This window comes from Varroa destructor, unplaced genomic scaffold (genome assembly GCF_002443255.2).
Source record: "Varroa destructor unplaced genomic scaffold, Vdes_3.0 BEIS01000001.1, whole genome shotgun sequence".
NCBI lineage: Eukaryota > Metazoa > Arthropoda > Arachnida > Mesostigmata > Varroidae > Varroa > Varroa destructor.
The window spans coordinates 46,434,893-46,460,915 of NW_019211454.1; the positions used below are offsets into that span (position 1 = coordinate 46,434,893).

Genomic DNA, 26,023 nt, shown 5'->3' on the forward strand with positions numbered 1-26,023 from the left:
TGGGGTCATTTATTATAACAACTAGTCGGTTTTCGAAGTATCTAAACATAATTGTAGTATTGACCGCAGCAGCACATTGTGATTTCTACCATTGGTCAGTTAATAATAGAGTGTACTAGGGTATTTACTAGAAGAACCTGGACAGTTCCTGTTGATGCTTCCTTGATACACTTTCGATCCTACTTCGAGAAGCACCCTGGGCAATACTGATTTACGATATTTTAGTAACACAATTACGGATCCGACGGCCAACCGTCTACTGATACTCGGCACGTGTTTGCTTATGTTTTAAGGTGAGCCCATTAGTTCCAAGGTATGGTATGCACACTGTCGTGTGCCTAGGCGGTAGGCCTATGCCTTACCGCAGATAGTTTACACAATGTAAAAATATATTTTTGCTTAGTGAGTAATTGTATTCACAAGACGCATTGATCTATGTCAAGCTATATACAGGCTATGGTAGTTCCCGTGATAGTGCAGAGGTAAGAGGTTTGCATACTGAACCTAGAGCCTATTTGTGAGTTTATCAAGGTTTGAGCTTGGACGTAGACGCGCATTGCAATAATATCTATGGTACTAGATGTAAAGCTTGAAACCTTAATTCAAGCTAGTAACAAATGTTGTGGGTAAAGATCAAGCTTATACAATTCAGGGTAGTTTAAAAAAAGAAGGGCAAATTCAGTTTTTTAAATACATTGACTCGCCACTACGTGGCGCTTTATGGTACAAGCATATTGAAAGCGATATAGAACAAATACACGTAACTCGACAGCACTATTTGTTAGCGCGTGCAATTTAAATCCTCGAAGTACTCGTTTATATATCATCGCATATGAAAACGACCTTTCCACGCATGAGGTTTACCGGGTAGACTCTTCCTATCAGGTCGAAACATCACGACAGAGATCGAAATAAATTTTGCACTTTTCAAAATTATCCGGAAAAACCTTAATTTCGCAGGAATGAGGCTTCTAGCGCAAAAGTTTGCCAAAAATTGCCAAGCTTGCTTACCGAGAATGATTGGACACTAGCATTTTCAAGACTTCCCTTATGTATATCCATGTATAAAGGATGTCCATTTTGCAGTTTGCAAGATTGTCCGAATTCACTGATGTAGGACTGCATCACAAGAAATAATGTAACGTATCGTACCTTAGTACAATAACTCGAAATAATAAATAAAAATATAACCACCTAAGTAATAAGAAGTCAGAAATAAACCTTCAAAATGTACTGACAGTCAAATAAATAAGTACACGCAAGTACGTTTAATACCACGAGGACACTATAAAATCTTTATCGTTGTATAATCAAAATGGCTCCTAGCAAGCCAGCTCTAACTAATCTGTATTCCATCTCAGCGGCCTCAGTTTTTTGAATCAATATGGAGAAGCATTCATTATGTGCTTAGTCGGCGTAGCCTGAATTTCTGAAAATTTACGAATACAAGAGTTAATATCATTTTGTTGTACGGTTATAATGAACAATGACGTTCTCGGATATGAAGCACGACGTGTAATAGCCGACCGCTTACTAAGCTGTCCAAGAAAAAAGAATGCGGCTTATTACGTTGCTACGAAAACTTCTTCACAACTTTTGCTCATCTTTCAGGCATTTCAATTTCTTCTCGTCGTCGGGTACCTATCTGACGCTTAGTTTTTGTACGTGATACAAGTTCAGTCTCACGTCACTCTCAGCTTAACTTACTAAATGTCTGTAGAGTAATAACGTGAAACTAATAGCAAGAAGTTAGGTAAACAGTTCACAAAAAACTAATAGAAGTTAGGGTTATATATACACGTTTTTATTTGTAATGGTACAAAAACATCGGTAATGTTAATTAAGCAGAGCGTAGGGCGAAGCTAAATAAGACGTAAGCCTTCGGTTAGGAGGTAAACAATTTCCGTTTTTCTGCTTTCTCCTTATTTAAAAGCCCGTTTCATTATTGTGTATTTTTCATATTTCAATTGTGCATTCTTAGGAACCTGTAAATATAAACTTGCTTGATTGTTAGGAACATACACATTTTGTATGCAACAAAATAAAAGTCAAAATGTCGTCTACTACACCAATTGTTGCATAGTTAAATTTACCCTTAACGAATACTCTCCTGTTTACTGCATTAACTGCAAATACCTAAGCACGCATGATTGTATCGGATATCGTTGTGCTACCACGGCTCCCGTTCTCTTCTAAATAGCTTTTGCCCTTTGCACTCTTGCCTACTCGAGTTTGTGTATCTTCCTTCAGTTCTTTGTTATGCGCCTGTTCAAAGGAGGGCAAAAGACCGAACAAAAAAAAACCCATCACTTTGACACCCTTCTAGCCGTCTGGTGTCTTCAGTGTTCCCTTCTTTTACTGGGAGCCAACAGTGTTCCATGGTTCGTGCTGCTATTTGCTGTGTGCTCTATTTGCGGACTGGACGGGTAGCTAGGTGACTGGGATAACAATTAGCGGCCGTTGCGGCAGCAGCAGCCGTGCTAGTCGTAGCAATAATAAGAGAAAAAAGGATAATCGCCTTTTCAATCCACTCTGGTCACTAGCGTCCGACCTGCTTGCAATCCAGCCACTAGGGCCTTCGGGCTAGCGAGAGCGTTAACACAGCCTAACGAGAGCCCTCACTTTCTTACCTTTCCTTCTGACCGCTATAGCCAGCCTTGCCCCTGATTAGTTCTTTTTTGGGCCTGTTCCTTTGCTGATCAACATCGAGCATTCCAACGCAACTAACTCAAAGCTCCTGCACGGCCAAGTCCTAAGCAGCGTAGCAGTATCTAAAGGCCACAGCCGTTTTTGTCCACCACAACCAGAATTGCCTCTTTGCGGTGTCATTAGTTGAAGTTGGTCGTCTAATTTCAGCGGGTACTCCTTTGTGACTAGACACTCATTTCGTGCGATCTTACACAGTGATAGTCATAGAATTAGATAACGAGCAGCATGGCAAAAATTAGATGGTCAGAGACTGCTAAAAAGTTTACGTCGACTTGTAGAAGGTATTGAAATTGACTATATTCGTTGATAGCATCAACACGTTGACGTGCAACCTCCGAACCTGCTCATTTAGCTAAAGTAAAATTTGCTAACCACATAGAGTACTACATATAAGCCGATTGAGTAAACACAGTTCTAAACAGTTATATATAAATGCAAGGCAAAAAATTACTTAACCGCATTAAGGAGACACGCAATTATTTACCGAAGATGGTAGCTCTGTATATAACGTAATGCACAACGCAGAAAATAATGGTAATCAAAATCTCTTCTCTTGAAGTCAGCTATAGGAAGTTAGAGATTGTATAATTTCTCTCGTTCCCGTATTTCTGCGTAGTTCTGCGTAGATATCGAAGGTATATCAGAGACAGGAACTTCTTGTACGGTTATCTTTATAATGGCAACCGCTTTTAATGTACCTTTAAATTAAACTCATACGTCACATAATGGTATAAAAACTACCTGGCAGGTATATAATTTGACATAAGACAAAACCTATTTTGAACAGTTATGATCAGCTTAAATTATCTGTATTTTTGGATAATCTAAACGAGCATATGTGGACCTTACCGATGTCCGTGTCTTGAAATACTTAATTACAGATGAACATTGTCCATGCAATAACACTGGAATACTTCGGTGCACAATGTAAATAACAAAATCTGAAGTTCACGGTTTTGCACAGATGGTGTAATACTTTATGCCATTTGGTCTTCAAACATATTCTATTGATATATCCACAATTAATGTGTAGTAGCTGGCCTAGATCGGCCCATGAGCAATTGTACTAATGCAATCGTGGCTACCACTGTTTCGGTTAATCGTTATATTTTCTAGGGCTAAGCCGTGAATTTGAATGGGAAGCAACGGTAATCCTATCGTCTTTTTTTGCCCAAGTTTTCATTCGTTAAAAATACCTTCGACTTTCTGCTGCTGCCCACGAACAAATTCCGAGCTTCACACGAAATAACGAACGAAAAAGCGCGCCGAAGTGTTGAGAAAGAGAGCGGGGTACCATAGTGGTAACACAACAGAGCAACTAAAAAATTCGCGAAGAAAAATACACCGAGAAAAGATAACTCGTTAAGTCGGTGGACCGAAAACTTGCTCTCGAAAGCTTCCACTGCAGCTTTCAAGAGCTGCTGGGAGATCCTCACGGCTCACACGAATGGCAGGGAAACAATGTGGCTTAGTCACGCTCCACTTGCTGCGAGTCGCAATTAGTATGATAATTTCAGCAGGTTCAAGCCGCCACCGCTGCCGTTACAGCCGCTCAAAGCCAAAGCATAGGCCGGAAAGCCACTCGTCTATGCTGCTGCTGTAGCCGATAGACTCTCAGCTTGACGCCAGCAGTAGAAGCGTTGCTGGTGGCACAGGCGACCGCTTCCTCTAGCGTGTGCCAGGGCGCGCGATGGCCGTCGCCGTCGTGTCTATGTTACTAAGCCAGTAAGGTGCCAACCTCCTGCAAGAACTACCAACAGCCGTTCAAGCGGACGACTGACTGGCTGAAGTAAACCGACAACGATAGACAGCGGACAAAGGAGGTGGAGAGTCGACGGACTTTCATAAGGGGAAAAATTTGCCCTGAGTTTGAACACACGCATAAAGAAACACACAGGCTCGTCCACAGTGTGAACAGTAAGATGGCGGCATCCGACAAATGGGTGAGCAGGGCACATATTTTGGTTAAATTACCAAAGGGCAATATGTATGCATAAATATCATGGCTGGGCAGCTCGCGGTTTCAAAAAGTTTGCTCACGAAAAGTCCCTTCTCATCTGTTTTTCAGCGGCTTAAACAGCGGAATATTTTTACACGTATTTAATTTTTCTATTGATTATAAATATTCTAAGAAAGGCCAAGTGGACAGATATAGCGGCTTAGCAGTTTTTACCAAGCATTTTCACCTCTAGATTTACTTTCGAGAATCGCATATTGTTCTAAGCAGCTAGCGTTCAAGCGGTTTTCATCACTATCAACCGTTACCATGTTGAACTTACTGTTTTGCATCTCACATAGTGTGTACGTTCGCAGGCGGATTATGATGAAATTGATCCTAGAAAAAGCCGTCATATCAATGATTATTGAGAAATACGGCCTAGTCGTTTGAGGACCCGAGCACCTTTCCCTAGATATTTCTATCGAGAAATCCAGAAAGTATCATTGCTCTTCGTTACAAAATCAACCGGTAGCGATCCGCCAGCGAACAGCAAATCTTTACGACTCGGTGGACTCTCAGCTTGGATTTTAAACTTTGCTAATCTTTCCACCTGACCTACTTAGCAGTGGGAACAAAATGAGGCAAAACAGAAATGTAATCCAAATGGTTCACAGCAACGTTATCGTATAAGAAACAAATTTAGAAGGCGTTTAGTTACAGTCAGAATGACTCTACGTCGTTTTACAGTTTGTATCTTCCAAGGTACAAACATATTTTAACATTAATGTGCTTCTATACCGTAACTCAGGTCTTACACTGAGAAATAGAGGTGCTTCTGATAGTGTTGGTCTACGACTTAAATCTGGGGCAGTATTATCCTGACAGGCAACACAGTAAATTAATTACCACCTCTCACCTGATTTGTTCCCTTCTGAGCCTTAATGGCAGACCAGGGTCCATTGTAGGGCCGCCGCATATCGAAAGCAAGACACATATCGAAATTTCGGGTCCTATTCTACACCATTTCAACTATAATCGGGGCTTCGATATCGATCAGAATGGGTTGGATGGGCACTTGAAGCGTTTTGAATCGCCCTGCGTATGTCCTAATTAATAGGCTATCTAAAAGATAAATTAACCATCGCTAAAAAAAATCTATGAACTAATAATTTCACCTAGTAAGCACCCTGTTATCTTGATGATTTGATCATTGTCGAGCTGCTTAATCTACATGAAGCTAGAAAGCTATTTTAAACAGAAGTTTAACTTAAAAACACGAATCCATTGGCCTGGTGAATCATTTCAGTAACTAGGCGAATATAAAATGGTCAATTAGCGCACGATTTAAATACTAAATACAGTTTAGATCAATTGATCCACATGCTGAATCAAATAACCTTGAAACAACAGCTCACTGTTATGACTTGTACTTGGTTATGTATGTTATGAAGTAAAGAAATAGGACCGCATGATAACTAAATATAAATGGTTCAAGCAACTTCTCTCAACTTTGCAGTGGTTGCAGCGGTAGCGGTAGTTACTTCGCGAGCAACAAAGTAAAGGGTCTATTTCCTATACCATTAGCAGAGCGAGTATACACAGCGCAGTATTGAACGACTTTCTGAATTTTAAGGTTAGAGATCACAAGCATTTGGCGTTGTTATACTTGCGAAATTCTACTTGACAAAGTCATAATTTTATCTAATAAAGTTTGATCAGAATAAAAGAAAACTGATTGACATTTTCTCTCAAGGGATTTTTCTTCAAGATATACTCGTAGTTCTTATAACTAAAATTTGACAATCTGCGCCCATATATCTACCCCCAATGAAAAGGTTCTTCCAGAAAACCGACTCTAATACTTGGTTTTCACTTTGGGGCACAATGAAAGAAAGTTGATGATGCGAAGCGTGCAGTTTGCGATAAGTGACGTTTGCATCGGGTGTAAATCTACGATCCACCCCCTGTAAAATGCATGACGAATGCATCTACCATAATGTTTGAAGTTTTGATGACATCTTGATGAATAAAACACCGTACAACATATAAGCGTGCCGTAAGATAGCGGGCATTCTGGTGCAATCAGGATAAATTTGTAGGTGCATACGGCAGGCCATGTGTTAAATGGAAAATGATTTACTATATCGGCAATTGCCCACTGAACACGGCAGTATCGAACAGATTGGTAGCTAGCTGACTAGCTAGAAACTGCCAATAGGCATGGCGCAAGCTACTAACGAGTCAAATGGTGAGGAATAGATTATAGAAACTTATTACCTTATTATTACACATTGACGGCAAAGTCAACCGATATAAGGGCAACAACATTTTTGTTATGTCACGTTCTGGAACTTATCGAATCTGTCGTATCTGGTCATTGACGAACTTCGAAGGTCAGTTTGCAAGATATTCGCTCCGATCCAATATTAGATTATTGCGTGCAATACCGGATGAATCGTTGTTTAAATTCGCATCGAAGATGTGTATTCATACGATAGCTGCTACGTCTCTATGTGGAGGCTTTGACGACTAATTACGGAATTGCCTGTGGATCGGTTGCACAAACCTGGACGACGTTCAAGTATTGCCAGCGAGGTTTGCATTTGCCGCGTAAGACACATGCTTCTGCTTAGCAATAGAGTCAAACCAACAAAAAAGCCAGGTATCCACAAGGGTCGTTAATGTTTGTGTACACTAGTTCCCAGCGCCCGCTGGATGGCGGTGCACGCGATCGTAAGGGCCGCAAAAACATTCATGGTCGGAATGAACTTGATCGGAGCAGTGCACAAATCGGTGCCATCACACAAAATAACCATACTGACAACGGTACTGAGGTTGCGAGTTCTGGTGAGTACTTATTTTGAGAGGCCGGTCATAGTAGACGATGTGTACTATTTCTTATTCTGCTGAAGAACGAAGGTAAATAGCTAGCTACAAGGGCTTACGTCTGTGTTGTTTGAGATGGGATTATTGTTCTACGAAATGTAGAGAAGGTATGCGATGTGAAAACTGCCCGTCGAACAGTGTGCTACTATACGTCTGCGCAATAGGCAATACGACTGGAATGGAAGGGGACAGTGGCAAGGATCTGCGTTACCTACAGGTCACGTAGAGGTCCATGAAGCTAGTCATGTAGAAAACGCAACCTATTTCTACTATAGAATGGTTTATAATTAAATTTTTTTTTGTTCGCCAATATTTTACTGCTACAGATTCTTGGATACAAGTTGCTGTGCTCGAATACTAATTATCGAGGCGGCTCTGGCTAGCTTTTGTTCATCTTTGGCCTGTGGCAAGATAAGGTAGGAGCAGAAGATCATATTTTTAGCGTTGATGGTTTACACGATAGCCGTGGGCTTCCTGCCGTAAAATGGCCCGGCCAAGCGAGTTGGTAAAGCTTAAATAGTCGAACTGTTCTTGAATATGTCATATTCGCTTCATGTATGGGATGCTTACCGGCACGAATCGGCCGATGGCACACTGTGACCGATCAGAATTAGAACTAGTGCAGTGGCGCCGCTAATAGCAGCGCCTAATTTAAAGCCATTCTTTATTCGGGCGTTTCTAGGCGTGCTACCAAAGAAACTCGATCAGGCAGCGGATATTGCTACCATTGCCAGTCGATTTAAAAATTGGGTGATGGACGGTATCAAGTGTGAATGCTGAAACAATACGTGACATCATTGGAATCCAATACCGCAATAATATCACGACAGCTGAAAGCTCGCGCAAGGCACCTGGCAAGAGATGCTGAACTGAGGCCTTCATGGCGGGAGGTAGCCTATCGTATGACTTTTATTTCATTAGGATTGGAAGGTCGTGAACGTAATACCACCATTGACGCTTAGGAGCATGCTAAGAAAAGAGGATCTGCGTTCGTTTGGCATAACGAGCAGAACTCCTCTATGCAGGTGAATTTCACGACAATATGATGCAGTCTCAACTTTTTTCCGGTTAATAAGTAAATAGGTGTTTTGCGAGCTGTGAGATTTTTCCAAATGGAGTAACAAACGTGAATCGGGATTTGTGTGAAAAATAAAATCAACCCAACAGACAATTTGTGGACTATTGCAGGACTACTAAGGACGATCCTCATCGTGGAAGACCTGTGAAAGAGATCGCAAAGGAGAACTAAGGTGCTCCTCACGGTTATTTTCGACCGTCAGAGAATCGTTTGTCATGAGTTCACGCCGTCCAATTCCACGGTTACCAAGGAGTACAATCAAGCAGTTTCGAAAGATTGTACGAATCTGTTCGATCAGTGCCAGGTTCATGACTAAGGCTGTAGCAAAAGAAGTCCTGACTCCTTATCACACACGAATGCAGCAGTTTTTTCAAAAAACTCTATGGGCGCATCGCTTCAACCCCCGTATTACCGGAGCTAGCCTCTTGAAATTTTTTCCTATTCACAAAACTAAAGGAAAAAAGCCTGAATGGCAACGTTTCGACTCGATAAAAGAGGTAAAAGAAAAATTGTTAGCCGCCTTGAGAGTTATCCCGACGTCTAAGGTTGAAGTATTTTGAAACCGGAGAAAACCATGATATAGGTGTGCCGCATCCGGCTGAAATTGCTTCAAAGGGGATAACTTGAATCGGGACAATTAAATAAACACTTATTGTTCTGTACATTTTTGACTATGTACACATATATATATATATACACACGATGGCTAAACATACTACATGTATATGCATGATTGTATGTGTATCTTTAATGTAGAATCTTAATATAGCGATCGAATAAAGCATATACAATCGGTAATACATAACATCGAGCTCGAATCAACATTGGCCTTCTAGTCTGTGTTTGAAATCGTTGAGGCGAGTACAATTCTACGGATAAGCTCAGCTTATCCAACATAATCCTTGAATCACTAGTTACCTTATAGTATTCTTGACTATGAAATAGAATATATAGATGGCACTGAATTGCTCCAATAACTATCTAAAAAAGGTAATATTTTTTATCTTGCCATTACGAATATATATTTAAAATTTTTACAATGATTTTTTTAACCTATTGAAAAAAAGTGAATAAATTTGACTGAATTATGGCCGATTGCGTGGTACCATTAGATAAAGGGATGCTGTTATATGGACTTTAAGTTGCATATGCTGCTGATGTTGCAGTCACACAGGATCGAGGAGAACTTCCCGTAGCTGCAACGTGGTGTTGAGACACATTACGCAAAAAACCCTACTTGGATCCGTAGCAAAGTCAAAATGTATGAACGATGTTTTTCACTGTTTTTTTTCCCTCTCCTTTTGCCGTAATGTGAGTGATTATTGCCAAAATCAGAATTCGAATCATTTGTTTCATGCTAGGAATGGTAGGCGCGCGTGATTTTTTAACGCTACTTTTTAACGTCCAAAAAATTTGTGCTGATACTTTTGTGAACACTTAAAATGCTTTTTATTAATATAAGGTTCATGTTTGTGGTAGCCAGGGCAATCGCTCTTCCTTAGCAAGAAGGTCCACAGGTTCTTGCTAAGAAATGATCTGGCAAAGCGTACTCCTCAACAAAAAATATCGTTTCAAACGCAAGTTTCTACTTCTATTCGGTATCAATCTCCCTTCAGTCACTCGAGCCGTTTTGAGGTCTGCGTACTGCATAAACGTGTAGCCTAAAGAAAAATGCTATCGCCTAGATAATAATAAAAATTTAAAGATATATTGTTAAAAAAATGTTTCAGATATTGATAATAGTACTAATAACTCACAGTAATACTGAATGAGAAGTTTACTGTGCGGTGACTGCGCAATTTGGAGGCGAAAAATTCGAAATGAACAAGCCTTTAGGATGACGGCACGAGTTTACCCAGTAACTTGCGCAATCTGACTATCTTTATAAAGTTTCAATCAGCTGCTTTCTGCCCACAGAAAAGCGTTGCATCCGCGTGCAATAAAAAACACGCTTATTGGGCAATTTTAGCTTCAGTGATCGTAAGAAGGCAGGCATCGCACTCCTCGGAGTCATGGAAGAGTAAAATCTGACAGAACACGCATGGGATGAGGCCCGCCAACAAAACCTGATTTGTAATGAATGCTCATACAGTCCGACATCAACATTATTTTACGAAGTAGTACAAAAGTAAACCCATGAGTTGTATTTATATTTATTATATTTATTATATTTATCTCTGAGTAGCAGTAAACTGGTTAGGTAAGCCGGTAATGCCTCTGTTGGCGATATCCAAGCGTTTAGTGAGATGAAGTGGTCAAAAGCCAAAAAAAAAAAAAAAAGTGGAAGTGGAAATGTATCTCACACCATCGTCTGAACACACAACGATTCCTAAAAGATTCCACAAGTATTAGCATACGCAAACTGTGCAAACACTTTAGAAATAACGCTAGCTTGTCATATAAATTACTCTCTTGGTTTCCTTTCCAACTTGTGCCGTTCGATGATCACCGTCGATAAGCTTTATTCTGCACTATGAGTCTGTTCTATAGAGCATTCGAAACAATATTTTGTTTCGAGTTTTGGCTATGAAGTAAATGTTATATGTGAGGTTTTTCATACCCTTATTTTGTGCCCTAGCAGTTTTTGTGCCCAATTTGTCATCTGCGGTTTTTCACCAAAGCGAGCCGATTGTTGGGTCCGAGGAAGAAGTTATAGATTCTATAGAAGTTAATATATAAATTTTGGAGCTCAAGTTAGGAGTAGTTTTTGTAATACGTACAAAGCACCGATCACATCTAACTCAAAATCTCTACAAAATTTTCACCTTCACTAGAAAGAATGTTTAGAACGGGGAACAATAACAAAAATCGTCAAAATTCATTCCGCAACCTGATAATCTTGTATCGATCTGAAAATATTTTATATTTGTAACAAAATAATACATAATATTTCTTTTTCTTCTTTTAGGCACTTTTTACTTATTTACTTTAAATCTTCAAAAAAAGTTGTAACTATAAAGCTGAATTGTACGAAACACGCTGACTTTCCGACTTTACCACTTGAGCTTGACAATCAATAGTTGAACACATCTATGCTAAGCTTCTTTTGGCCTCACGTATCGATATTTAGGCATTGCGCCCACAGTATGAAAACAACTTGTACAGAGAGGTACGTTGCATTGAGCGGGTTATGGCCAAACATCAGCTCGAATATTTTCTCCCTGTGCTTGATAGGGTTCATTGCGAGTTCAATCAAAAGGATTTTGCGGTTCCTCGGTCGAAGTTCATTTTCTCAGATCCAAACGTGTAGTAGTAATGACAATTACGCACCTGTCATTGCCATAATTAAACCAGTAACAGTTTATAATCTCATGCTTCACTATATAACTTCATAATATTTGTTATTTGATTTTACTGAGTTACTAGTTACCTTGTCATGTTTCATTATTGCTCAACTTTGTTAAACAACTTACAATTTATTATGCATGATAGTAAGTGCATAGCGACAGATGATATACGTAAAAGCTTTTACGAAACATCCTTGATCCTGCCTTTGTAGAATATCAAACGCTTTTATAGCTCATTAAGTCTCAACCAATAGCCTTGCCATTGATATTTTTGCCTGAATGCCCATTGTTTAGAACATATGACGACGACGACAACAGACAGTTGATTGTGACCGAAAATAGCTTTAAACGGCTTTTTCCGGTTACTCGGTATATCTTGAAAAACTAGAGCGACAATGTATTCCTTAGTCAGTCTGCAGCGGGTATTATTGCCACACGTAGGAAATTTTCAGCATTGGTCCTCAGGGAATACGCGTGTTAACCCAGATGTCTCTGCTCTGCTATCGTGCCATTTTCCATTGGGTATCCTATATCCATCGTTGATCGAAATTCGGAAGCTTCATCTTCAAGCATCAAACCTGAAATGGGAAATTCCCATTGTTCAAATAAAGCGAAATGTATGATTCACTCAAACAGCTAAAATCGGACTCCAGTAAAATAAACCTGTGTGGACTATCGGTGCATGAAACGATTTACGACGCAGTTGTGCTCACCATGATAAGTTACGATGCGTATTTGTGCCGATATTAGTAGTCGATTCTCGAAACTTTTAGTAGATTTGTTCGACTGTACACTTCGACCAAACATTGTAATCCGTAGCTAAGCATTTTCACTTCGAATTGAAGTAGCGTCTAGAGTCGTCAAATGACAAAACAAAAAAGAGAAGTTTCGGATTAATTTTGCACAGTATGCGCCCGATAAATGTCGATATATTGCCGACAATAAGTGTTATGATGAGAGATATTACTGATACCTTCGCAAACAGATGCACTGCACGTGATAAATAGTTAGAAACCACTTGCGAATTATATCAGTCATTTATTTGCCGATTACAATGCCAATGAGTATGAAAGCAGCAGCTGGATCACTTTTCTTTTATATTTCATTTATATGTTTATATGGGAAAGCACAAAGGCAATCTTGAAAAAGTACGGATGCTGTTATAAACAAATAGTTGCTCACTGGGTGCCTGCAATCTCCTTGGTACGCATGCTTTGCTTTAATTATATGGCCAGCACAATAAGCATGTATGGTTCGTCATTTCAGTATATACCTCGACTTCGTGAAAGATCAATTGAAACGACTTGCGGATATTCTAGTATTTTCTACGGGTCTGAACAGTACCGATGAATCAATACAAACCTCTTTGCCGCCAACTCGAGTGGACACTCGCAGAATTGGACGACCCATAATACTAGCAAACACGAAGGCGGGAAAATTTGAACCTACATATCCGCACTTGACAAAACTAGAGCCGTTGTGACAGACGATTACTTTTGCCTCTAATTATCCATATCAGCTGAATATATGCTATTAATGGAAGACCAACGTCCACCTACAAGTTGGCTCTGTTAGTCATTCAGGATTTCAACGTGTAAAGAATGTCGTTTACGCTTAGTGACATACGGCTTCTTTGGCCACCCCCGCGGGGACTAGGCTAAAATCCATAAAACGATATTTGATCAGGAAAAAACAACCTAGCCCTATGTCGACCAAATAACCGAACGACGTTGAAGAGGTTCCTGAATGATGATGCTATAGATAGAGTTTAGTCAAAGTTGTCTAAGCACAATTGCATCTTCTTCGGCCGCCGCTGCTGCCGCCAACGTGACAGTCCCTAAACCTATTCGATTCTTTGTGCCATCGCGCCTTTGATTTGTGTCGAACAGAGGCAATGCACAACAGCAAAGTATAACACTGTCGAAATCTTCACGTTGTGTTGAGCCATTGTTGTATTCCACGGGCGGTCCTTATTGGAAACGATCGACGTGAGCAGTGTAAGGTTCAGCACACAGCCATTCGGGTAAAAGTTAACTCACGAAGCACGAAATGGAAAAATAAAAATAAGATTCTGAAGTGATAAACACTTTACCTACCTTAACTACCTTTTTTCTGAGAAGTCCAGCGAAACTTGACCGTCTAGACTACCTCGTGGGGATAAGTCCTTAATGCTCTACTACAAAGGAAATGTTGAATGAAGACTTGTTCACGCAGGAACAATGACCGAAAGCGTAGATTCTATTCTAAAGTGGGCATATATATGATAGGTCGCAACAATTACTTTTCACGAGATACAAAACATCCTGACTGTACCAATGATTTTAAGATATTCTCCGGCTAAAAGCACCTCTTCCAACGTAGAACCTCTATACCTATCTGGTAGATGGACACGCCTCCGATGTCCTCGGACTATAACAACTGTACTCAGATCCTTTGTGCAGATGATTGGCATAGTTTATTCAACTTTGAGTCCCTCTGCATTGCTCGAACGCTTCTTTAAAGGCCTTTAGAATAATGGTTAGCCATAGTGCATTTGCTGCCACCCGGTAGGTGGCGGCAATTCTAAGTGCGGTCCATTGCCCTTTAAAGCGAGTAAAGTTCGAACATGGTTTTACGTATTTCTGCAGTGACAGAGATGACTTTTAAAATGATCGTTTTTGATCGAAAACAACAGGAGAACAAACACCGTTTAGGTTAATTGTCAACGATAAAGAGCAAACAACTGAAACCGGATAGTACGTGACGAAACTCAGGACAGTGGCTGACATAAAACCGCTGAATCGCCCGCGTCGAATAACTACTACTCACGACGAGATCCACCCGGTCTACTAATCTGGGTCATACTGCACAAACTCCTCTAAGTCGGATATCGACAAGACTTTAAAGGCCATGGTAGCTTTCGCAATTTACACGTAGAAAGACGATTCGCAAGCTATTATTCTAATAAAATCATGTTTTTTTTGTCAGCGTTTCCAACATAAAGCACCAAAGAAGTGTACAAAGATGAGGTCTGGATTGATCAGTCCACAGTAGATCTAAGAATATATGTGGACGTACATCAAAATAGATATATATGTCATGCTGTTTGTACATTTTAGGGTATTACAGACATAGCATTTTTCATTCCGAATGAATGAGATTTACCCTCGCCTTAAAAGGTCAAATGGGATTGATACTAAAAATACTGTTCGTAGATTGCAATATTCTACGAGAGTTTAAAAAATAAAGTGGTCTTGCTATTTTTAGTAAGATTTTCACTACAGAAACAATTACTACGACCATCACATGCATTCAGAAATAAAAAAAGCTAATAATTAAATCAATTGAAAAAAAAAATTATAATATTACTACGGCCATTTTTTTAATACATCAGCCTGTGATCTGGTAATTATTTAATATTTTTCTAGAGATTTCATACTCATTCTATTCAGTTCTAGAGTTATTCTAGAGAATGATCATACTCGTCGAGTCCTCGGTTTCTTAAAAAATGAAAGGACGATGATTTCGTAGACAAAAGTGAAAGCCAATTTTTACTGGCCTTACTGTTAGAATGAAGACCTGTATCGTTCATCTTTGTGCTAGAGTAATAAACCAAGAAAGTTACGTTACATTTAAGAGAACTGCTCGCTTAATCGGTTCGCTGTTTACTCTATAACCAATGAGCGCCTTTGCTTTTGAAATCGGTGGCTTATCTGAAGCGTCCGGTCTACAATAAGGATTAACAACTACTACTCGTTTGAAATACAACTTATAGAATAATTTTATTTTCTGTTTCTCTGTTCCTTTAACACTGTAGACCTTGTTAGTGTGCTTTCAAGTGTGCACTCGACAGCGGTACATTTACATCAATTTCTATTTAGTTCTTGTATCAAATCATCAATTTCTTGATCTAAAACTCTTTTCAGCTAGCTGTGCTATTACGTGAGGACGTAAATCGTTTGGGTTGCTGCGGGTCTCATCGGGCGACTATTGGCATTTCATCTATTCCCTCTATTTCCTTTTTCAATATTTTAAAAACAGACTGCCTTTCCCACTCGGTATTACTGATTGCGATTTAGCTTGCTTACTTGCTCCCCATTATAACTATATATGTAATTATAAGTTTTAATCAATGAGTTATCAATTATGCCACTTGTACGCAGAATACTGCAAAGCGAATTTCGTAAGCAGACGTTGAAGGCAGGTTGCGTTCATTATTATCCATCCTATTCATAATAATGTCTGCACAATACATAATCGCTTATTAACATTATACATATTTTCTGCGTCTTTTTTTTACACTTATTATGATTTTTCAGATTTTTGCTCACGCTCAGTTCCAGTATTGTCATTTCCTAATTAATCTACCATAAAAAGTTGGACTAATTCGTTTTGAGCTCGAGTATTATGTTTGGAAAAGGTCCACGTTTTGATTTGAATTGACGGTAAATACAAAGCCTTATGTTCTATTTTTACTCCCTCTCGATCTCAATCTGTGTAGAATATATATCCGTGTTGTTGAAAAACTACCATCTAAAAGATCTTTATTGGAAATGACAGCAGGGTGATCTCAGCCTCTATAAATTCGTTACGAAGTAGTGTACGATGGTCCTGGCTCTTCAGGACACTCTTTTTTGCTCACCAAGTGCATAGACACATTGACACGAATTTAATTTCGACGATATATGTGTGTGCGTGCGTATGTGAGCGCGTGTGAACGCGAGCATGTGTTGATCCGTGTCTGTGTATGTATGGAAAGGATCATAACGTGACTTCGAAATACATTTGAATTCGATGACTACTAATAGCGATTTTGTTTTTGTATTATCGGTAACACATCGTATTACTCCCACTGACTGATGACTTAATATAGCATGGACTCGTGTATTTTAATTCATAAAAAAAACAAAAAAAAATTAAAACGAGTTAGTAAAAACGGAGTCAAATGCAACTCAGTCAATGTGTTGCTCTGTCAATGTGTGGGTACGATCTAAAAACATTTCACCGCAAGAAGAACCAACAAACGTAACGATCTGTTTGTATTTCGTGCTAAATGTATATAATACGATATATTGACGGCTTTTTACGTTTTTTGCTATATCTTCATACAATGCGTCATTATATTATCCTAGTCACATTATAGTCGTAGTTTATGCTATGCACAACAATAAAAACGTTCGGAGCTTAAAATATGATAACGATATTATTACTAAATAGTTATTACAATATAAATTACTAATAAATGGAATGAATGAAATTCCAGTTGATTGGCAGTTCATTGGTTTTATTTTACCTATGACCATATCTTTATTTTTTCCTTATGTTATTAATTTTATTAATGCATTATTTTATGTTTAGTATGGCTTGCTTTACTTCACCTGTTATTTTTAGCTCAGAAAAATGCTATAATCATCATAATCATTATAAATCCGCGGCTCGCGACACTATACTATCTACAATACCTCATTATCAGTCGTTATGTCATGTAGCCCCATTTTTACAATGTTAATAGGGTAGATTTTGCGTAGTTTTACACTTTTTCTTCAATTTATTTTTGGAATTAATCGATAACGAAAACGATGACTACTACTGTTGTTGTTAAAAATTACTATAAATTTAATTTTTACCGTTACCGCTGCTTTACGCAAGTCCGCTCCACCAGTATGTCTATGCCATAAAGAAAGATTATTTTAATTAGCATATTCTTCCGTCTCACATTGTTCCGTTCCCTTTGTCTGTTCTACATTGTTACAAACTACATTGTTTCACCATATATTCATTGCACATACAAATATGACCGACACATTTGCTCATCCCCTTGTTAGAGTCAGAAACACATGAGTAAATATGGACCCTTCTGGACCTTTCATCCTTATCTGTAGTAGCCTTGTGAATCTCTTCGAGCCTGCTTCGTCCAGCATGCCTTTTTCGGTTACCCACGTTGTTACGTTTTACAGATTGCTCATAATCTTGTTCACCATTGTATTTCGCTTATTGTAGCATAATTGCCGGTGAGCAACTACGAAGGCCTATGACCGAGTCGGTCAAGAACCTTGGGTCCTTTTTCCTTAAACTCTTTTCGCGAGATCCAAAAATCCTCGTTGTTCTTAGTAACATCGGCGAGCACAGATCCACCGATAAAGACCATATCCTTCCGGCTTGGCGGGTCCTCAATCCGAATTTTGAATTTTTTCAGTTTCTCCGCATCGCCTGAGAAAATAACAAGCAAAATAGCGGTTAATGCAAAAAAAGAGAATTTTTGGAAAACACGCTTGGTTCAAAATTTGTATCCAGCAGGATGGCGTGAAAGTAACTTCGAAACCTTAGACTTCTTGTTTTGTAGTTCTTGAGTTTACATTAACGTTATATTACCTTCTGGTTTCTTAAACATAGAACAGTTGTGACGATAATTTACCCTTAAGTACTCGTTCAAGGTAGAGCTGCTTGATTTCCCTTTCAAGTCTTGACGGTAGTCCAGGATACATTGTAGAACCGCCTGAGAGGACGATGTGTTTGTACATCTCCATTCGCATATCGAGATCTGCATTTTGGATAGTGTTAAACACTAGCTCAGCGATACCTTGTCCTTCAACATTGACCAGATGAGGCTGGAAAAGTGCCTCCGGGGCCTCAAAACGTTCCGCGCCCAATTTAATTTGTCTACCATCTGAAAGGAGCGTTAGAGGGTCCAAAACAAACGGTAACCATCATTTAATTAAAGACTTATTATTTTTGATTTCCATTTCTTTTTTTTTGCTGTAACAGGTCATTTAAATTACGTACACGCATTTTAAAATATGTCTGCAGTATACAACGCTACAGTATCTACATGAGAATAAGCGTTTCGTCTTACCTTTTCGAGGTTATAGTTATGACATATTTGCGATGTAATGGATTTCCACATGTATATATAACACATTTGTGACATTATAAGTAAATAAGGCATTTTACTTTTAGTAGATTGCTATATTTCAAGATCATTATAGATCAGCTGATTTATTCACGACCACGCTGTAAGGGTCATGCTGGCTTTCTTTTAAGGAATATTCATGGTTCATTTCCTTGTTTTAAGAACCACATTAGTGCGTTTCTATTTTGCGATGATCGTATTAACATATGTGAGCAAATCAGCGACAACGGCTTTTAATGATGCAGAAACGGTAGTGAACACTACTCGGGACCTCATCGTATAGGCCCACTTTAGTGCCAGCTGTTCTCAATTCAGTATGCATTCTATATGTAACGGTTCACTTCGTTTATCTATGTCTAATCATGTTAATAAAGAAGATCGTTTTAAATGAATGTTTATGCCGAAAATGTCATTTCATTTTGGTTTATTATAAAAGAATTTACCAAATCCAGACACAGTTGAAATTAAGCGAATGTATTTCAAGATAGTTGTAATCAAACAACAAAAATACCGACCCGCTTCCCAAGTAGTCGCAGAATATGAATTTTAGCTCACAAAATAGAACATATTATTTGCTTAGCATTTGTGTAGGACTGGTTCCATCGTCCTGTCATGCTTTTTGTGGAGAAGGACACATTTCAATATGCTTTTGCGAATATAGTTAATTATGAGAACAGCCATTGCAAACAGCTATGGCAAAATTTCGATGAATACCATTTAAGTCAAACGTCGGCTAAAATTAACAACACACATCATAGTAACAGACAAATGTACACTTAAGCCTATTAAGATTTCTACTGAAAGGCACGGTGATTTTACAAAGCTGCTGAAATCTCTGAAACTATCGAATATTTTCAAGACCTTCGAACTTTTTGTAAGTGTCGTACTCCTTCCTCTCCAGATTTTTTCAAAATTGTCGACCACGTAACATAGGCTTTTACATTATTTAAATATTTATTGGGCTCAAATTTTAATTATGCGTGGAATTACATATCAAACGCAGCCATAATGAATTGCTAACTGTAACCATACTCGTTGCAAATTAAGAAACGTATCTATCAGATGGGCATTCAGGTCACCCTTTCATAAGAATCCAAATGAAATACGTATAGTGATGTCAGCATCTAGAAGACAGTTAATTACACCATTCGAGACGTAATACACAACCATCACCTGCTACCACTTTTCGGCTGTTTTCTTTTTTAGTTTTGATCAGCTTTCATCCCTAGTTTACCATCACATCTAAACCATCTAGTTTTTACATCTCCAGAGTGCGATAATCCCCCCCCCAGCCTTCCTTTCAGGCCATTTAACCTTCTAGTTACCCTTTTCAAATCATTTCCTTCATTTAATTTATGAAAAAAAATAAAGCTGAACGTTGAAAATAGCACTGTAATTAAACTATAACTGAGATCTTGTTTGTTTCGTGTTGTCCACTTTGTTTCGATTAGATATATTTAGCGATCTCATGCTGACTATGTGGCAGGACGAGACATTTTAGATTTCTAAGAATGCCGTAAGCTTTTAAGTTTGCATAACTATAAAATTGTTAAACACATGTGCGTTCACGACAGTCAATTGTCTAGACAAAAGTGATCTAAGAACAAAGACTCACCTGGAAGGGTATAGGGTTCGACAAGGAACGTTGTTTCGAGTGCAAGCTTCTGTTCTAACTCAACATTGTACGAGACGTAGCAGAGTTTCTCTTTCATCATTCGGACCGTCTCGAAGTCTGCTGATTGGTTGAAAACATAACCTACAAATTTCCGGCACCGATATTAAAGCAACGATTATATTAACTTTGTAATCACGTAACCCGTATTACGACCACACACATTCAGTTCTCGTCTGTTATTACCAACTGTTCTTGTCAACTCGTTATATGTGTGAGTTATCAATTTATCGACTATAACATAATGGATCATTCAAGCGTCGGTTTATAAATACGTTGAGATAGTTTCAAAATATTACATTGCTAATTACACTAACGTTACCTAAGACAGAGGTGTATGTATGTGTTACACGTTAATACACCAAATCTATTCGAACGGTCTTTAATTTGATCTGAGAGTGACTACATGCGAATATCATAAATACGAATTACAGAGTACCCTCCAAATCTAACATCGCGGTAAAAACCCCTGGCGAAAAGAAAGTGCTCACAATACTAATTTCTGCCACATTCAGAGTCACCATAAAAACTGGTACTGGCTAAAATGTGTTTTTTATTCAGAGTAACTTCATAATGTTTAATGTACCTCTGAGCAACAATAATTTGATGAGGTAACGGGTGATATCTCTGCCGGCAATGTCCAGCCTTTTCGTGAGATGAGGCAACGCGTAACCTTCGAATACAGGGCAAATGTGCGTTACGCCGTCTCCAGAATCCACCACAACGCCTGAAAGTGTACAAGCGTACGCACACAAAGTAAATGATTATACATATTGATATACATATATATATATATATATATATAAATATGGTACTAAGCACGTATATCACGATAAAGATGCATACGGAAAATGTTAGAATGAAATGCGCATCCGTAGTAACCCAAAAACATACAGGTTTCTTAATTTGATTTTATCTATATTGTGTTCTTTCCCCACTAACCTGTATATAGACCCTGCGCGTAGAGTGTTAAAACAGCTTGAATGGAAATGTATGCAGCATCAAAGCCATAGTGTTCAAACATGACCTCGATCATTTTCTCTCGATTCTTTAATGGATTCATCGGGGGTTCGGTTAAAAGGATCTTGCATTCCATAGGATTGATATTCATTTTTGTTTCGCCAAATGTATAGTCCCACACGTGCATCATATCCTCCCAATTTCGTACCTGTCAAAGAGTGTAAAACAGTTTAATACATCAAGCCCTTTTTTAAAGGCTACCGAAGGGAGAAAAGAAGGTGACAAATACTGAACTCAAACTTGCTGGACCCTGGTTCACATTTAGTTGCTCACAATAGATCCTTCTGCGCCATATATCTAAATCTAGCATCTAGAACTAAGATCATTTTTATTTAAAATACATTTATTTTTACCAAATTTACCTACCATTCCGTTCTCCATTGGGTAATTTACTTCCAGCATTGAACGAAGCTTCGATGCTTCGTCCCCGATCATCAGATCTTTCACCTAAAGTATAAAGTTTAAAAGAGCAACACAAAAATAGCTCTAAATAGCAACATTAGGAAATCAATAATCGTGTAGAACGCGGGCTCTAGTGCTGCTTCCAGCTTAATATTATCTTCACAGGCTGAGTAGTCTGCTCAATAAGTAGGCACAGTTTTACGGTTTCATCGTCGAATCGCCTGAGAAGCTATCGAAATACCTTCAACAACGATAATATTAGTAATAATATAGGTTTTGGGCCCTACGTTGTTTACAAATGCGGCATATTTAAAGTGCATTGCGAAAGCCAGTCCTTCGAGCTCACTCGTAAATGATATTTCGTAGATTTATGTTTACGCAAACTCAATTCAAACCTTTGAAAGTAGTATATACATTATAGTTCTGTTTAAGTATGGTAACATTACAGATACAAAAAAGTAGTTCTAAAACATTGAAAATACAGATTTACTGCAATATTGACCATTGTCCTAAAGACTTTGGAAAAAATCTAGAGAAATTTTTTTTTGTCTACATCAAACATTTTTCAAAAAGCCTTTTTCAAAAGTGTCCATGGAATACGTTATCGTATTATGAAAGTTCGGGTTTTGAACGTCCTGCACTTTAATAATCCATTTTTGAACCTGTTTTTTTTATAGGATTACAATAGTATCCTCATTATTATTATTATAAACTATTGTAAAGCAAAGTACATTTAGGTCAAAATATATTGAATGGAATAGAATTAAATGCAGTAATATTTTCTGTGAGGGGTAACGAATAAGAATAATAGTACTAATGTTCACAAATACCATAGAATATTTTTTATTCAATTTTATTTGTAAGAAGTGTTGACTTAACTTTGGAGATACTAAAAATAATAAGACGTTTTTTCTTGGCTATGGCCTATTCAGGTTTTCCATTTACGCGTGCCACAACAGCTGGATGAGTCAGCGATGCGAGCAAAGAATAATACGACACGCTAGTTATACTGCTCAATAACAAGGTATATCAATAAACAATATTCGCCGTTCTGTGGGGATTCGATTCTGTCTAAGTTCTTCTTTAGAGCAGTTTCCCCACCGACTTAGAGAAACGGAACCATGCGAGCATCGTGCTACAAAACGTTGACAGCGTGTCCAGTTTTACGGTGCCCTACCGTCAGATTGGATCGCCGCCTCCATCCGCGTACGTTATATTCGCTCCAAGTCAAGTTCACATGTGCTCAAATGCTTACATGCATAAGCTTTTTACGGAACTGCTCATTTACGGCGACAAACGTTGCAGTGTAAAAAGTAAAGGATAACTGTTGTATTATCTAATCTTCGTTTATACTTAATCCAACATAACCATTGATAATATTAACGCAGATTTGCATCCAAGCCTACAGCACTCCGTATACGCGAAGAATAATTTTGTTTGTGGAATTGAAATTTAACATTAGCTCTAGGCTATGCGTTTCCTTAAGGACGAGTATAAACACAGAAATTTATCCAAAAAAAAAGGAACGACTATTCTCGACTACACTACCTCATACGGATAGCAAACTCAATGCTGATAGTTTTTTTTACACTCATTTAACTAGCTACTTAGATTTCATAGTTGATTTTTCCAAATCGTCATTACGATTAATATCGCTGTGATTATTCTTTAAAAGACGAACCTCCATTTCGCCAACTTTTGTCGACGCACGCAAAATTGGCCGACCAACAAGGCTCGGAAAAGTAAACGCAGGAAAATTCGATCCTGCGTATCCGCATTTAACAAAACCGGTTCCGTTGTCACACACGATTACTTTGCGTCCCCGCGAATCCATGGTAATGAAGTCCCTGTGATTAACCGGGTCCTGTCACTCGTTGTATCCTGTTCCACTGTGCCGGAGGCCACTTCACCCTATCAGCCACTAGGCCGCCACTTACACACTGTCGTTTAGCGTGATTAGTCAAATGGAAGTTGTCCTTATTTTGACCATCACCAACAGCCTGACAAACCGTCAACTCAACGTGTTCTTGACTCTTACAGGCAGGTTGGAAGGTTACTGCTTGCCAGCAGCACAAAGCGATATCGCTGTGTCACGAGAAATCAGCAAATGCGTAAAAGAGAACGACGTTCAACAGGCACACCAACGACTACACACCCTCGCACGACTCCATTCGATAAGAGCGCTCTGTAGATGGACACGTTCGACTCTCAAACACGGACGCGGTTTCCAGACATTGCTCCGATGACGCTCGTGTGTGTGCACTGGATATACATACCGTAATCCGCTCCGCCGCCTTTACGGTCGGCGCCAAATAATTTCACTGCACGATAAGCCCTCACAAAGCCACATGTGCACACGCACCGTCCAAATCTTCGTATGTCGCCAGAGCCGCTGAAAACCCAATAGTACAGAGCAGTGTCAGTATGTTAGACAGTTCAAACACACCCCTCAAGGCGGCCACTTGTCAAATCGAGCCTTGGCAGTTGATACATAATGTGATATCGACACGGGAGAGTACAGACACGGAGCGAGCTTGCGCGCCCATGAACACATAGCTCAGCGGGTAGCCTTTAAGCTACACGTCAACATAGCTTGCTGTAATCGGGTTGAGATTCGCAACGAAATATCCATAGCAACTTTGCGAATCCAAAATAGAACTGACGGCAGTAACTTTAACAATTACCATGTACACGAAAATAGCATTAAGCTGAACTTACACATTTACCTTTACTCGGGAAGTACATCGATCAGTATGTAAAACCATGAATAAATACCCAAGCACAAATAATTATCTGAAACAAGTGTCGATACTTGTAGCATTATTAGAATATTTAAAATGATTGACTGAGCCATCAATATTTGCATTGTTAGAGCAATTTCCGATATTATATCGTTGTCGGCAGTAAATAGCTACAGTGCAAGGCTCTCCGTCTGCTAAGTTGTCGTCAGGGGGTTTTTAAGAAGCGATAAACAATGTGACATTGCGCAATGCATAGAAACTTTATTTGCAGTACATATTAACACACACAATTAGGATATTCGTTCGCCTTTTCCTGTCTCATTAACTTATATAATATAGGCAAATATCGTGCTTTTCCATGTCAAATCCCTCTTTTCGGCTGCGTTTATGTATGAACCATCTAAGAAACGAACCTTACTTTGGCTGTATGCTTTCAAAGCTATTTATTCGGCAATATGGGAAAAAACGCCGATTACAGATACGCGCGCCCGGAAAAAGGGTCGGTTAGTTTATTTATTAGCAGTTGACACCTGCAGGCTATGTGAACTCTATCAGAATAGAACTTCATTTTAATTCAGAAAACTCTAGAGGGAAAGATCGGCCGCATCAAAGCCGACGACGACGAGGGGAAGAACATAAATGATGACATCAATAGCAGCATCGCAGGAGATTTCGACCTGATGTACGGTACTGGTAGGCTCCAGTCAGTTGGCGTTTTGTTGTTGGCTATGATTTCCACTACAGGGGAGAAATAACCAAGGCGGCGACTACCCAGCTTCCCGCCATAGCAGACAGACGGATGAAACCGCTGACTACAGCGATAGAGGACAACGGAGCCACCATTCAGCCCAGACGAGCACCATTACTCAGCCGTCTTCTGTTGAATTCGTCGTCTTCGTTATCAGCGATCCTCTGAGTGTATCGTTGTTTACGTCTGCTTGCTCCTGCTGGCTGCTGAAGACTTTATTCGCATCATAGTTGTTGAAGCAGTAGCGATACAGTAACCCTCTGCTTTGTGCTACCATCCTACTGTTACTGGTCTTTGTGTATATACAAAAGACTTAGCTGAGTGGGGCAGAAAGGTTGTATAGTTATGCAATCACTGGATATATGGGCGACGAGCGGATCGCATATGCCTGGACTATGTTTTCTGTCTTCTGAGGTATATTCATACTGATGGCGATGAAACAAATTCATGTATGAAAACTCGCGGAGTGACTGAAAAAATTGCTCGTCGTGAAAATCGAAAAAAACCTGTGTATCCTGATTATCATCGATTCACGCGCAACGCAACATCCATTGTACAGGAGAATATACTAGTGTATAACACTGTATATATATATATATATATATACATATATATATATGTATATATATGTGTGTATATATATATATATATG

General features: G+C 39.0%; 1 protein-coding gene and 4 long non-coding RNA genes across 18 annotated transcripts in view; 2 read left to right on the forward strand and 3 right to left on the reverse strand.

The window, feature by feature from the left end:
* The window catches only part of LOC111255331 (uncharacterized), a 98,597-nt gene extending 93,875 nt beyond the window's left edge, over nt 1-4,722 (reverse strand). Inside the window, exon 1 of one of the 7 annotated variants that reach the window (XR_015322087.1) lies at nt 3,559-4,722. This is a non-coding gene — a long non-coding RNA (uncharacterized LOC111255331). The remainder of the gene's footprint in view (nt 1-3,558) is intronic. The other 6 variants (XR_015322074.1, XR_015322069.1, XR_015322073.1 and 3 more) reach the window with 6 other exon arrangements.
* Nucleotides 4,723-6,971: 2,249 nt separating this feature from the next.
* Nucleotides 6,972-9,702, forward strand: LOC147758720 (uncharacterized). Of its 3 annotated transcripts, none has more exons than XR_015326417.1 (3): nt 6,972-7,495; nt 8,217-8,559; nt 8,723-9,702. It is a non-coding gene; the product is annotated as an uncharacterized LOC147758720 (long non-coding RNA). The 3 variants fall into 3 exon arrangements; XR_015326414.1 differs by having other exon boundaries at nt 7,216-7,495; nt 8,217-8,424; XR_015326407.1 differs by having other exon boundaries at nt 7,210-7,495; nt 8,217-9,702.
* Nucleotides 9,703-10,753: 1,051 nt separating this feature from the next.
* On the reverse strand, nt 10,754-13,368 carry LOC111252509 (uncharacterized). 5 transcript variants are annotated; one of them, XR_002674252.2, is made up of 4 exons: nt 13,173-13,260; nt 12,613-12,750; nt 12,026-12,477; nt 10,754-11,882 (listed from the first exon to the last, which is right to left on the reverse strand). It is a non-coding gene; the product is annotated as an uncharacterized LOC111252509 (long non-coding RNA). The 5 variants fall into 5 exon arrangements; XR_002674249.2 differs by lacking the exon at nt 13,173-13,260 and adding an exon at nt 13,262-13,368 and having other exon boundaries at nt 10,754-12,477; XR_002674247.2 differs by having other exon boundaries at nt 10,754-12,477.
* Nucleotides 13,369-15,634: 2,266 nt separating this feature from the next.
* Nucleotides 15,635-24,736, reverse strand: Arp2 (Actin-related protein 2). Its single transcript, XM_022788505.2, has 8 exons — nt 24,609-24,736; nt 23,564-24,274; nt 21,847-21,927; nt 21,403-21,628; nt 21,047-21,187; nt 20,404-20,544; nt 18,294-18,545; nt 15,635-18,088 (listed from the first exon to the last, which is right to left on the reverse strand). The coding sequence occupies exons 2-8, from the start codon at nt 23,714-23,716 to the stop codon at nt 17,898-17,900; spliced, it is 1,185 nt and encodes a 394-aa protein (XP_022644240.1). The 5' UTR covers nt 23,717-24,274; nt 24,609-24,736; the 3' UTR covers nt 15,635-17,897.
* Nucleotides 24,737-24,879: 143 nt separating this feature from the next.
* Nucleotides 24,880-26,023, forward strand: part of LOC147758721 (uncharacterized) — a 2,860-nt gene continuing 1,716 nt past the window's right edge. The window contains exon 1 of one of the 2 annotated variants that reach the window (XR_015326421.1): nt 24,880-25,924. This is a non-coding gene — a long non-coding RNA (uncharacterized LOC147758721). The remainder of the gene's footprint in view (nt 25,925-26,023) is intronic. The other variant, XR_015326420.1, reaches the window with a different exon arrangement.